This window comes from Chionomys nivalis, chromosome X, assembly GCF_950005125.1.
Source record: "Chionomys nivalis chromosome X, mChiNiv1.1, whole genome shotgun sequence".
NCBI lineage: Eukaryota > Metazoa > Chordata > Mammalia > Rodentia > Cricetidae > Chionomys > Chionomys nivalis.
In genome coordinates this window covers 127,484,728-127,497,730 of record NC_080112.1, presented here as the reverse complement: position 1 = coordinate 127,497,730, position 13,003 = coordinate 127,484,728, and the positions used below count along the sequence as shown (strand labels likewise).

The following is a 13,003-nucleotide window of genomic DNA, read 5'->3' as shown; positions in this document are numbered from 1 at the left end:
TACTTGCATCCCTCCTGGGGGTCTCCATTGCTTCTAAAGCCAGATCTATTATTATCCTCTGTATTTCCACTTAACACTGGGGTTCTTTGAAACAGCATTGTGTCTTACATATCTAGGCAATTTCAGCAGTTATTGGTGCTTAATAAATAATACTAAGTATAGCCAAGGAAAGATTCAGAAGGAAGAGTAGGTTTATACAGATGGAGGTAAGATGAGCTGAGAGCACATTACCAGACTTAGGGTGCCGTCAGAGAGGGAGTCAAAGTCTTAAGATACAGGGCATTTAGTACCAATTTGACTCCAAGAACTGAGTCCTTAGATGCTAATGGTATGAATGTGAGCATGAATTTGAATAATGATAAGATATGCCATTACAATTCCCGAGACCCTTAAGTTATTTTGCAAGTGAGAAAAAGAGTTTGTGTTGGCATTGACTTCCTCAGAAGACTGGTTGTCAATTACATGAAATCTTATGTCTTGGAAGAATATTCTTAACGTTAGTAGTATGCTATTTAGAATAAATCGCTTGGTTTTGTCCAAACTAAAATACTTTGATAGGGAAAAGAGGTTCTATAAATAAGGAATTATTTCAAAAGAAGTACCATAAACAGAAACTCGCCCAGGTGAATACATCTTGGGAACAGAAGGCCGTAAGAGCCAATGTATATTTAGACAGCATGGCATCACTCTAGATACCCAGTATAAGTCAGCTAAAAGATGACGAACACTAGACATCCAGGGCCATGAGTCAGCACAAAATGGCTGACAGTGAATGTCCAAGGCACTGGAAAAGTAAACAGTGATGTAATATGTTACAAAGTTATTGCTATTCGACTGTCTTTGCCTTGGACAGCTTGCTTATATCTGTCTGTCTATAGGCCTGTGTGTCTACCTCCATTTAGCCTATGGGCTGGTCTTCATGTGTGCCTGTGCCCACGTGCACCTGTCTGCCTAGTGATTGGTATGGAAGCCTTTGCCTGGAGAGATTAAAATAGGTTTTACCTGCCCAAGGCTCCTCACAATCTTAACCTATTCCCCAGCTTCCCATGAGCTTCCTGCTTTCTTTGCATCAGCTCATACCACTTTACAACATGCCTGGTGGTTTATGGTCACTGACTATATACAATCTCTATCTGTATTTTATATATAAACCAATATCTATATTCTATCTGTATGCATCTATATCTGCACCTATATCTGTATCCATATCTGTATTCACAGCTATATATGTATCAGTACCCATTTCCATCTACACTTAAATTTACAGATCACAGTGCTGCTCGAATGGTAATAATTTCAGCTACCTTGCTTTGTCCCTGTTTATTTCTTATTCTATTCGCCTTTCCTTCTCTTAGCCAGTTCTTACCATAGTGCATTGTCCTATGTCCCTTTCTTTTCCTTGCAGTTTCTATCGTTTTAGCTGCCTCTACTCCATCCTCAGCTCTGCTTTCTCTCATAATTTGTAATAATAAGTATTGAAAACTTTTGTATTGTATCATTTCCTTCATTTGTGTTTTTGGGGGACAATACAGGCCTTTTGCCATCACTTGCCAAGTGTTGGAATTATAGGCATGCACCACAGTGCCCAGCTTGTCATATTTCTTTGAAAATATTCTCTGTTCCCCAAACACTGAACTTCAGGTTAGTGGTACCTCTCAGCAGTTACACGTTTGCACGCATGAAAGCATAGATTGCACCATTGGCATGGCCAAAAAAATTAAATAGATAAATCTGTAATTCAGATGTTTCTAAGTATCACGATGAAAGTAATCCTTTCTTAACAGGGTTCTGGCATAGTTGAAAATGAATTCTAATTCAGAAAATGTATGTGACTTTGGACATGCCACTGGATTAGTCTGTGTTTTATCAGCAGGCAGATGGTAATAGTGTTACTGTGCTGAAGTCAAAGGAAAGAAGCAGGTGCAGAGAACTGCTTCAGTGCAGCCACCGTAGTTATTCCATGGAGTCACCTGGGTGCATCTGAAATGTCTTTACCCCCAGACCCAGGCATCAGGATCTTATTGCTTCTTAAGCTATTCTAATAGGATAGCAAGGTTAAAAACTACTAGTTTCCAAACTATGAGATGTCATACAAGTGTACATTGGCCTATGTGTGTCAGCATCCTTCATTTTCTTTCAGTTCTACTTTATATGTCTTGGTGTGTGTTTGCATGTGTGTCTATACACTATGCACATGCCTTGTGCCCACAGAGGCCAGAAGAGGGTGCTGGATCCTTTGGTAATGGAGTTATTGAAGATTGTGGGCCACCATTTGGGTGCTAAGAATAAAATCCATGTCCTTTGGATGAATGCCAAGTGCCTTCAACTACTGAGCCATCTCTCCACCCTTTCTCCATTTTTAACCCTGTGGACCAATAACTCCTTATAGAAAATAGTCTATCATCCCTACTCTATATAAGGGGGAATTATATATCCAAATGAAACTTCAATAAAATTTGAAATATCTTAGGCCATGTATTGCAAGAATTATAATGATAGAATTTTTATTATTTGGCTCTCAGACTGAAACTTTGAATACAACAACCTGATCCCTCCTATCATTTGGTCCATTGCTCAGTGAAAGTTGAACTTCCACCCAAGGCAACTGTCTGATGCTGATACTATTTGCATCCTAAGAAAAAAAATTTAAGAAACCATAATCTCCTTCAAAATGTATGTAAACAAGTGAAAAATTAAACGCAAAGGGGCTAATTACTAACCATAGATCAGTTTCCCAGATGTCCTTTTAACTAAGAATACTAATGAATACAAAAATACTCTGTAATGCAAACCTGAGCTCCCCAGAAACTGATAATTGCAGCATCTCTCTCAAAAGGCCAAAACTCAGTAGGTAGAGGGATTCTCGTTATTTGTCAGACTCATGAGTGACAGAGAAGGAACAAGCACTTTCTAGACATCTTACACGTTCTCTGAGAGGACTATAGACGTGTACTTAAAAAAATGACACAACTTTGGCCAAATGATGCTGGTGGTTTTGGTTTTCAAACCCATCAGCAGCAATCTGAGCAAGTTCTTTGAGTAACCACTTGTCTCTTCTAGTTTGACAGCCAACACCAGAGCAGCAGAAAGCTTAAATTGATGCATGACCATCCCATCTAGATGGTAACAAATGGCAATTCTTAAGGTAGAACTAACCAGTGTTCCTAGATGCCCTCACAAGCAAAACACAGTTTGAGTTATTACCTTTTGAAAGAATATCTTGCATATATGTCAACGCCTATAAAAGCCAAGCAGGAGGAAAGAAAACTAGGCATTAATCAGAAAAGTCCAAAATATACTGTCTCGAAAAACCAAAAAAAAAAAAAAAAAAAAGTTTTAATTCATACCTTAAAAGTACATTTCTTTGCCTCATTTTTTTCCAGTTTTGACTACAAATATCTGGATCACTTTAACTGAAACAACTGAGTGCATCTGTAACCATGATGGAAGACAGATAGCATATTTGATAACATCATACATTGTCTTAACAGAAGAAAAAATGTGGATAAACTGTGCAAAACCAACAGTTTAGAATCCATGGTGTGAGCCAAACTACTGGTCTTTGTTCCTGTCATTTGATTGTTTTGAGACTGGATTCCAAAGGCCATTCTCATGCTTCTTTCTCCATGAGCATGAGCACAGTCTTTAAAAGGTGCCCTCAAGAGGTAGTTCCTGCATTAGCTGTGGGCTTAAGAGGGTCTTCTTCCCTCTGCAGCAATTATGGGGAAGAGAAAGAATTTGGGTTCTACAGACTAGAAAAGCACCCACAAAAATCCTGTGAGTTTTCAACCTGCTGGCTTCCCAGCAATCTTCACTTGGGTGTGGGCTTGAGTAAAGAGTAGAAAAGACTCAAACAACTAGACAGACACCTTTATAAAACTGATCCCCACTCCCCATATAACCTTATATTTGCTAATCAATACATATGCAGCTTGGGTGAAAAAAAGGAAATAGCCTGTGGTAGGAAAAATATTTTTTTTCCTTCCTCTCAAATCACTACTTAATTATAACTGGACTCTGGCCAACTGTGCTTCCTGATCCAAAATCTATTTTACTAATTTTTTATAATTAAGACTATTTCAGTAGTGTTGGAGAAAAAGACTCTCGCACACACACACACACACAATGTAAATGCTCTTCTCACCAAACTGCAAGCATCTAGATAAAGACAGCTACTCTGCAAACCACTTGTAGTAGGATCTTAAAGGGTGTACCATAGAATATAACTTGGATCCATTAATTTCATATGGTTCTGCCATTCCAACTCTAGGTCTAGACCCTAAATAAGTAAAAACAGGATGAAAACGTGTGTGTGTGTGTGCGCATGCGCATACATGTGCGTGTGTGCATGCATGCATGTGTGTTCATCTAGGGAATCTAGGAACTTGTACATGGAGAACAAATACAACATTAAACTATACCATATATCCCTTCAAAAGAGAATCTATTAAACCATGTTCACAGAACCACTGTCAAGTATCCTGTGACAGATGAATTAATAAATGTGGTGTATACATTCAGTGGAATATTATCCAGCATTAAAAAATGAATTCTAACACATATTATAATATGGATAGGATAGGTTCTTGAAAACTTTATGTAAAATTAAACCAACCAGATACAAGAGAACAAAAGTTATATAATTTCACTTAGATGGGGTTTCTAGAATAAGAAAATGTATAGGGACAGGAAAAGAGACCACATATTATTGAGAGATAAAAGCAGCAGAGTCAAATACTTATTACTGGATCAAATGTGATTTACCAGTGACCACATCCAACTTCTAGCTTTGATTTGACCAGGAGAATGAATACAAGTAAGAACTTAAAGGTACTTGGAAGCCATTACTCAAACAGTTCAGTCTCCTTCTGTACCTTCTACATCTTATGACACTGACTTTTCTTTGTTCTTAGGCAGTCACCATCTTAGAGTGGCAATGCCCTGCTTAGAAAATTTCTTTGAAGGGTTGTGCTGCTTGCTTTTATCAACTTGACATAAATTGGAGTCATCTGAGGGATTAGAATGCCATATAAGCATCCTCCTGAATATTAACCTTCATCAGGTGATAAAAGGAGACAGAGACAGAGACCCACATTGGAGCACTGGACTGAAATCTTAAGGTCCAAATCAGGAGCAGAAGGAGAGAGAGCACGAGCAAGGAACTCAGGACCCTTTCTGCGAGGGGTGCACCCACACACTGAGACAATGGGGATGTTCTATCGGGAACTCACCAAGGCCAGCTGGCCTGGGTCTGAAAAAGCATGGGATAAAACTGGACTCGCTGAACATAGCAGACAATGAGGACTACTGAGAACTCAAGAACAATGGCAATGGGTTTTTGATCCTACTGCACGTACTGGCTTTGTGGGAGCCTAGGCAGTTTGGATGCTCACCTTACTAGACCTGGATGGAGGTGGGTGGTCCTTGGTCTTTGCACAGGGCAGGGAACACTGATTGCTCTTTGGGCTGATGAGGGGAGGGGGACTTGTTCGGGGGAGGGGGAGGGAAATGCGAGGCGGTGGCGGGGAGGAGGCAGAAATCTTTAATAAATAAATAAATAAAAATTAAAAAAAATAAAAAAAATAAAATCAGAAAAAAAATTTAAAAAAAAAGAATGCCAACTGAGAATTACTGTCCACAGACAGTCCTGTAGGCAACTCTACAGGGGCATTTTCCTGATTGATGGTTGATGTGGGAGTAGCCGGCTAACTATGGGTGGCGCCATGTCTCAAAGGTGGACCCGGGCTGTGTAAGAGAATATGCTAAGTCAGACATGGAGAACAATGCAGTAAGCAGCTTTCCTCCATGGTGTTTGCCTCACTCCCTACTTCCAGGTTCCTGCTTGAGTTTTGCCCTGCATCCCCTCAGTGATATACTCTGACCTGGAAGTGTAAGCTAAACAAACTCTTTCCTCTTCCAAGTTGTTTGCTGTCACAGTAGTTTAATGCAACAACAGGAAGCAAATGGAGACAAGGGTGATACAAAAGTCATGGAAATGGATAAGTAATAAAGAAGTATATAATCATGGACATTACTAAATAATACATCCAAAATGGCTTAAGTAAGAAATTCTGTGATGTATATTCACTTAACACAAAGAAAATAAGACTCTCACAAAAATGTATAATCTAAACCAATATACAAACAGAAACTTTTAGTAAGAAGTGTTACGAAAAATCATAATCCTTTGAGGAGGTGACTCAGTAACATTCTTGATCCTTCCTTGAAATGTTTGAAAGAGCATTATTCTTCAGTTTCAGACAATGGATGCAACTGACCTAGTATTTAATAGTGCACACTTTTGCTGTGAGCAAGAATTGGCAATGCTATGGAGCAAGTTTCCAACGATCCAGTTCTCCAGCCAATAACCCCACATGCATGCATATGTAGGCAACCCTAATTAAACTAAGCAAGTTATTAGAAACAGAAAAAGAAAGGAGAGGATATGTTGGAGAGAAGTTTCCAGAGGGAGGGGCATAAGAGAAGGAAATAAAGGGTCAATATGATCAAAAAACATTTATGCATGTATACAATTGTCAAAGAATAAATAAAATCTTTTTTAAAGAAACAAAACCAGAAGAGGATTGTCAAAAGTCTTTGGTGTCTTTTTAACCTACTTGATGAAGTAGTCACGGCCATCTCGGTTTGTCATCATCTCCCATCCATAGGGTGGCACCTGGTTCAAGGCCCAGGTTCCTGAGGGAGGTGGCCAGCCCGAAGACTTGGTCCTGTGGCTGGAAACAAAGAGAGCATCATCACCTCTGACTCTTGAATATACTTTTTAGATCACTGCACAGGGTTCATGTCTTATTCCTCTGAATTGTAAGCTGTCTGCATAACTGGTCACAGAACAACTGCAAAGAACATTCTTTGCAATAGATAGCATGCTAGGCATTTTCTATGCATTAGAGCACTTATTTTCCATAGAATCCACACGAGGGAAGTATGCTCATACACTATATGAATAGAAAACCAATGGTCAGTAAAATTAAATAACTGTTGTAGGAAGCTTTGATTCCAAGTTCTTTGTAGTTCTGACCATAAGAGGCATACTAGATATGCCAGATATTTAGGCATTTCACACACATACTTAGATTTCACATTGTTATATAAAGAAACACACATGAAGATAAATAAATGCTTTATGCTTTTATGAAAAAAAGCAAGCTGAAGTTTCCTGGATTCCTATGACCAAAATATAAAATGTATGCTCACCGTAACCACATGCCAAACAAAGTCAATCATAGAACATTAGACAAACTCTCACTGTTAACTTGCAACAAACCTTCACACATTACCTTTTCTGCTTTCTAACGCACTAAAGTCAATTTGTCTGTCAGTACAGGGAAAGACCAGAGAGTGCTTCTATGTTTCTCTTATCTGTCTTCTCAAAGCAAAAGGAACAGCCAATCATTCCTATGACAAGCCATTGTGACAGGCAGCATTGCAAAGTCCCTGTCCAGAACTGGAGACCTGTAGCTAGTTTTTGAAGTGAGCACCAAAGGCTTGTTTGAACTCTTCATCCCTGCCTTCCCACAAATGCCCATTGCTTGTTCAGTCCTTACCCATGGTACTGGCAGGAAGCAAGGAATGCCATTTTAGCCTTAGTCCACATCCCTTGTCATGTAGCTCCTTAGATGAAACAGAAGTAGCTCAATGGATATAGCCAGGCTCTAAGATCCTGCAGTGGTTCCGAGTGTCAGGTTGTCACCAACCAAAGTGAGCCCGGAAAGTGGTGATGCTGATTGCAGGGGCTCTCGGTGCAGCAGCAGCCACCAGGGAGTCCTTTCTACCAAGAAGGAAGCTCTTTCCCTGGTGTGATAAATGAAGGGCAGCCTAGAGGGTGAGTGCAGGCAGGACCTGGGTTCCCATTGTCATCTGCCTCCCTTGCTTGGACGTCTTGCAGTCTTGCATGGGAAAGCAACTTGTGAAGCCTTCCGTGGTGGCTTTCATGCAGCCCATTGCCCCTTTTGGGTCAATATCCGAAGCAATGCCTCTCCATAAGCCATTGCTCTGTCACCGCATCTGTCCAACCAGTGACTCAACCTGTGTCAAGAGATGCAAGCCCATTTCCTGTAACTCCTCCGCAGGAGAGGAAGATTTGCATAATTTAAATCTCTTCCCATGGCTTTTCCTTAACTTCCTTTCAGTCTTGCTACCTCCTCCAATAAAGAGTGTGGATTAAAAGGGTTCACAAAATTAATAGGAGTGGTAAATTTAGAATGCCACGGTAGGACCATTTCTTGCTCATTGACTATTAAAAGGAAATCCATGGCCACCTCTTTTGTTTCCTTGGTTTATGCAAATGTCAGCAGTGGCAATTTCCTCTGGTGGTTTTAAAGAAAACAAAAAACTGCAATTTCTCCCAGGTGAGAGAACACAGGAGTCGGCTACCCTGAAGTATTATATAACAAACAAACAAACAAACAAAAAAATCCCCACAGCAGTTCCCCCTTAAGCCAGCAGGGAACACCTTTAGAAAGCTCTCTAAGATGGGACCAAGAAAACAAGCTCTTAGAGACGTGAATATAGTCTATTTGGTTGTTTAAAACTTTCCCCAAGCTGGAATCGACTTAGAAGTGACACAAAGACTATCCTTAACTTCGGAAGGAAGCACACATACAGAATGCTATGATTTCTCTTGGACCCCTAAATTATATACTGTGCTCTTGTTAAGCCCTTTCTTCCGAGGGACATGTACAGGATGGCTTTTCCCCCTTGGTTTTCTGCCCTGGCCGTTTTCCACACACACAACATGAAATACTAATCACCCAAGGAAAGGCACAGGCTCCCTAATACAATTGAAATGTCAAACGCGGCACTCTAATGAGGAGCTGCAGGAAGCTTGGATTCTATTTTATTTGCTGAATTTTATTATATACCACATTCTGTCCTGGGTAGTATGTCCAGAGTGTAGCAAACAAGCATTCAGCAAAATGTTTTCAAATAAAGTCTCGGCCGAAAATGAAATGCCTGCACCAGAAACCACTGCTCGACCCGAAACCACTGCGAGACCCGAAACTACTACCAGAACAGAAGCAGCATATGTCATGCTAACTGTGCTTCTCTAGGTCAAGGGGCAGGAAACCAAATGATGGACTAATTAAGATCAGACACAGCTACGTCTTCCTGTTCATGAGTTGACTTAAAATATGTGGGTCACAAAAGCTTCAGTAGAACCCAGCAAATCAAAAGTACAAGAAGAACAAACAAAAGCACTTGTAAAGCATCTATCCAGGAATGTCTTGAGAAAAATCAACAACATGTCAGAACTAGGGAGATGAGTAAGAGACCTGCTTCGATAGATTCTATGGCCTTTGGAGGTGGTGAATCCTCTCTACTAGGCGGAGAAAGGCTCTAAAGCCCTCCTTACTCTTCTGTTCCCACAGAGGGTTCACCAGCCTTGGCACTATTCCCAAGTGATCCACTCTCTCTCTCTCTGCTGGCGCAGTCTTTTTTAACCAGTGTATTTTGTTTTGTGTGTTTTAGAACAGGATCGCATTCCATATTCCAGGCTGTCCTGGAATTTGCTCTGTGACCTAAGCCAATTTGGAATTCACAGCAATTCTCCTGTCTCATCTTTCTAAGTGCTGAGACTGTAGGCATGAGCAATCATGCTTGCCTCGACAAAGACTGTGAAGAGGTAGCCTTTGTGGGACAGCAGAGTGGGTCAACATGCAAGAAAAAATGGTGGCTGTTTTGCTTTAAGAAATTCAGAAATCACACTTAGTTCCTTAGAAGAGGCCAGGCAGTTCTGGTAACAATGGGCAAAATTGACAGTGTTCTGCACAGAAACCTTCATCTGGGGCACTAATGGTCCATGGGGGTGCCTATGAGAGACTCATAACCATCTTCCCCTGACAGTTTTAGAATGCACTTATTCTGATTTCTTAGGCACAATCCCAGGAGGTGGGGCCATTCTTCTCTTTAAAGGAAGTCTTACTTTTCCTACCCAAGGATGCCTGAACCTCAAGATTCATCCTGAACATTACTTTGGAGTCTAAAGACCCTCCTAAGCAGGACCCTAGCAGTTCTGTAGAACTTCTACCAATGTGACTGATGATAGTATGTTGGCTGGTTCCACTGACATCATTTATAGCCTGGCATCACTATTTGAAGGACACTCTATTAAATTAGAAATTTCCATAGAGAACTTTTAAACAGACCTAGATCTCAGGTAACACAATACTGACATCCACTCGGGGTTAAGAATTGCCAGGTTACAAACAGGCTCTTTTCCTTTTATTGTCCATAACCTTGAACAAATCACTTGACATGCCTATCCTCCTCAAACCTTGTTCCTCTCCTCTGTAAGAAGACTCGTGTTAGTGTGAGAATATTAATTACGTGGAGTAAATAGTATGGTATGGTACAGAGTCTAGTGAAAACAATATAGGACTTAGAGTGGAAAAAGAATCAAAGACTCAATCAATTTCCCTTTCCAGTCTGACAAGAAGAGGCTGAAATAAGCCGTGACCATTTCCCACACACTTAGAAGTTGAGGAGCTCAACTACTGCCAAGGCAGAAGAAATGACAGAATTTTTTTTTTAAAACCAGAAATTCTGTGATCTGGTAGAGAGGTCCAGCTTCTTTTTTCCCCAGGCAAAGCCATAAGACTCCTTGCAATTCTAATGTTCTGCAAGTCCAATCTGAGATCATGGCTCTGCGAACCACTTTCAAACACTTACCTCAGCCTTAAAAATAGCGACCTACATTGTCAGGGCTATTTAAATCATTCCAGAACCTCCCCTAGATGGACTGAACTGGTTTGCAACTTTGAGCTTCACCCATCCATTGTTTGCAACAGACAGAAACTATCCATGAACAAAACGATCTTGATACTTTTTTTTTTTTTTTGAAATGAGAACATCTATGTATGAATGGGTCAAGGCAAAGTTGCAGAACTATTTATGTTAAGATGACTGCTTGAAGTAACCGATGCTCTCCTGCTGTGTGTCTGTTACTAAGTGCTGGACTAAATCTCCATGGCCAGTTTATTATAAGAGTAGTGAGCTCTTAGAAAATACCAGCAAGCAGCCCAGGCTATCTGAGTTTCCTTGGAATAGCTCAGCAGCTCATCATCATGGGAAGGAGGGCCTGAAGGGCTCTGAAATTAGGTTCCAAAGACTTGAGTCAGGTAGACGTAAATCCAGTCTCTTATTATACAAATGACCCTTTGGCAAATCTAACTCTACCTTGTTTCTTCAGCTGGGAAAATACTATATCCTCCACTGTATTTCTCACACTAGGGTGATGTTTATCTCCAAAGCAATTTAGTAGTGTCTCCGGACATTTGTTGTGGTCACAGGTAGGGAAAAGTTGTTATGTCTTTTTTAATTCTAGTGGCAAGAGGTTCAGAATGCTGCTAACCCAGGCTTCCCTAGGGCTGTAGAGATGAATAGGGGGCCAAGGGCACTTGGAGAGGACCTACATTAGCTTGTTAGCACCCATACAGTGACTCTCAACTACAATTTGGAGTATAATTCTTGCAGTGTTGCTGTCTCAGCCTTCTGGGTGATATGAACATGTGTATGAGACTACATACTTTCCTGGGAAACTAGATGTCTGGCAGACACCATATTTTATATATACTGTTCTGGACACAGAAACAGGGACAGTAGGTAAGAGTCCAACTGGAATCATTCTAAACAAAATGGCTGCTGATATTAAATACTGAGAAGAATGCTCAAGATTGACCCCTGCAGCTTCCTACTCTAAGGTCCAAAGGACTTAGACTCCAACAGTTAAGAATGACTAAAACTCATGAACTTCCTTATATATTCAGTAATAATCATATAAGACAGGCAGCCAACATTAATCTGCAGTCTTTGAGACTGTGCAGAAAAGCAAATTATTGTGCCTATTTCAAATATGAGAAAACCAAAGGCATATCTATTTGATTATTCAGCCTTGACATAGAGAGACAGTAGAAAACACAACAAAGTAAACATTGACTGAGAATCTGATTATTCTTACTACTCCGAACTCACAGAAATTATTTGCAGGTGAACCCAAGCTTATGCAGTGTTGCATACATACTCATAAAATGGAAAGCATTTCCTCATTTATTTTACTGCCAAGGTTAGTGGTTAGGCACTGTGTAGCTATGTTCTCAAATTAGAACCTTCCCTCCTGGAGGGAGGAGAGAAGATCACTAAGACTCAGAAAGTAGATGAAACTTACAAGGTCCAAGAAGTAAAGAAAACTGGTAAATCTCAGGGAGTTCTTACAACTTCCCAGATTTCCGATAGAATCCCTGAGGTTCCATAAGCAGAAACAATTGCCAGAGAAGGGAGACACTCAGATTGGTTAGTTGCATAAAAATTATGTATGGGGCTCTAGGAATGTAGCATTTCTGAATCATCACCTATCCTGGGGTAGGCTTTTTGGTGCTGGAGCTACTTTGAGTCATCTGAACTCCAGTAAGTAAGCCCGATACACTCACTGCTGCACCAAGTTATATTTGGGTGGGATCACTTCTTTGCTGTTGTGTTTCTGTCCCATGTAGGGTGAATAGATGCTTATTTATGTCTCTCCAGTGTTGGGGGAGGCTGCTAGTTCGTTCCCGGCTGCCCAGACCATGAAATAATCAAACAGAAACTATATTATTTGCAATAGTGTTTGGCCAATAGCTTAAGTATATTTTTAGATAACTCTTATATCTTAAATTAACCAGTTTCTATTATTTTATATTTTACCATGAGATTTGCGGCCTACTGGCAAGGTTCCAGCTGGTGGCTTGCATCTTTCTCCTCTGGCAGCTACATGGTCGTCTTACTGACTCTGCCTTCTTTCTCCCAGCATTTAGTTTAGTTTTCCTGCCTAGCTCTATTCTGCTAAGCCACTGGCCAAAACAGCTTTATTCATTAACCAATAAAAGCAACACATACGCAGAAGGACTTCCCATACCACTATTGGATAATTCAAATGACATTGGATTATAATATCCAAATGCACCAAATGCCTCCAAATATCCTTCAACATCAGTTTTCATTGGAAGCA

The 13,003-nt window shown here is 40.4% G+C and overlaps 1 protein-coding gene across 8 annotated transcripts in view; it reads right to left on the bottom strand.

Annotated features, from left to right (window-relative positions):
- The window catches only part of Frmpd4 (FERM and PDZ domain containing 4), a 631,873-nt gene that overhangs the window by 241,191 nt on the left and 377,679 nt on the right, over positions 1–13,003 (bottom strand). For all 8 annotated transcript variants that reach the window (XM_057759464.1, XM_057759460.1, XM_057759465.1 and 5 more), the window contains one exon: positions 6,618–6,734. In XM_057759464.1, coding sequence (XP_057615447.1) covers positions 6,618–6,655 — 38 coding nt within the window. In that variant the 5' untranslated portion in view covers positions 6,656–6,734. The remainder of the gene's footprint in view (positions 1–6,617; positions 6,735–13,003) is intronic.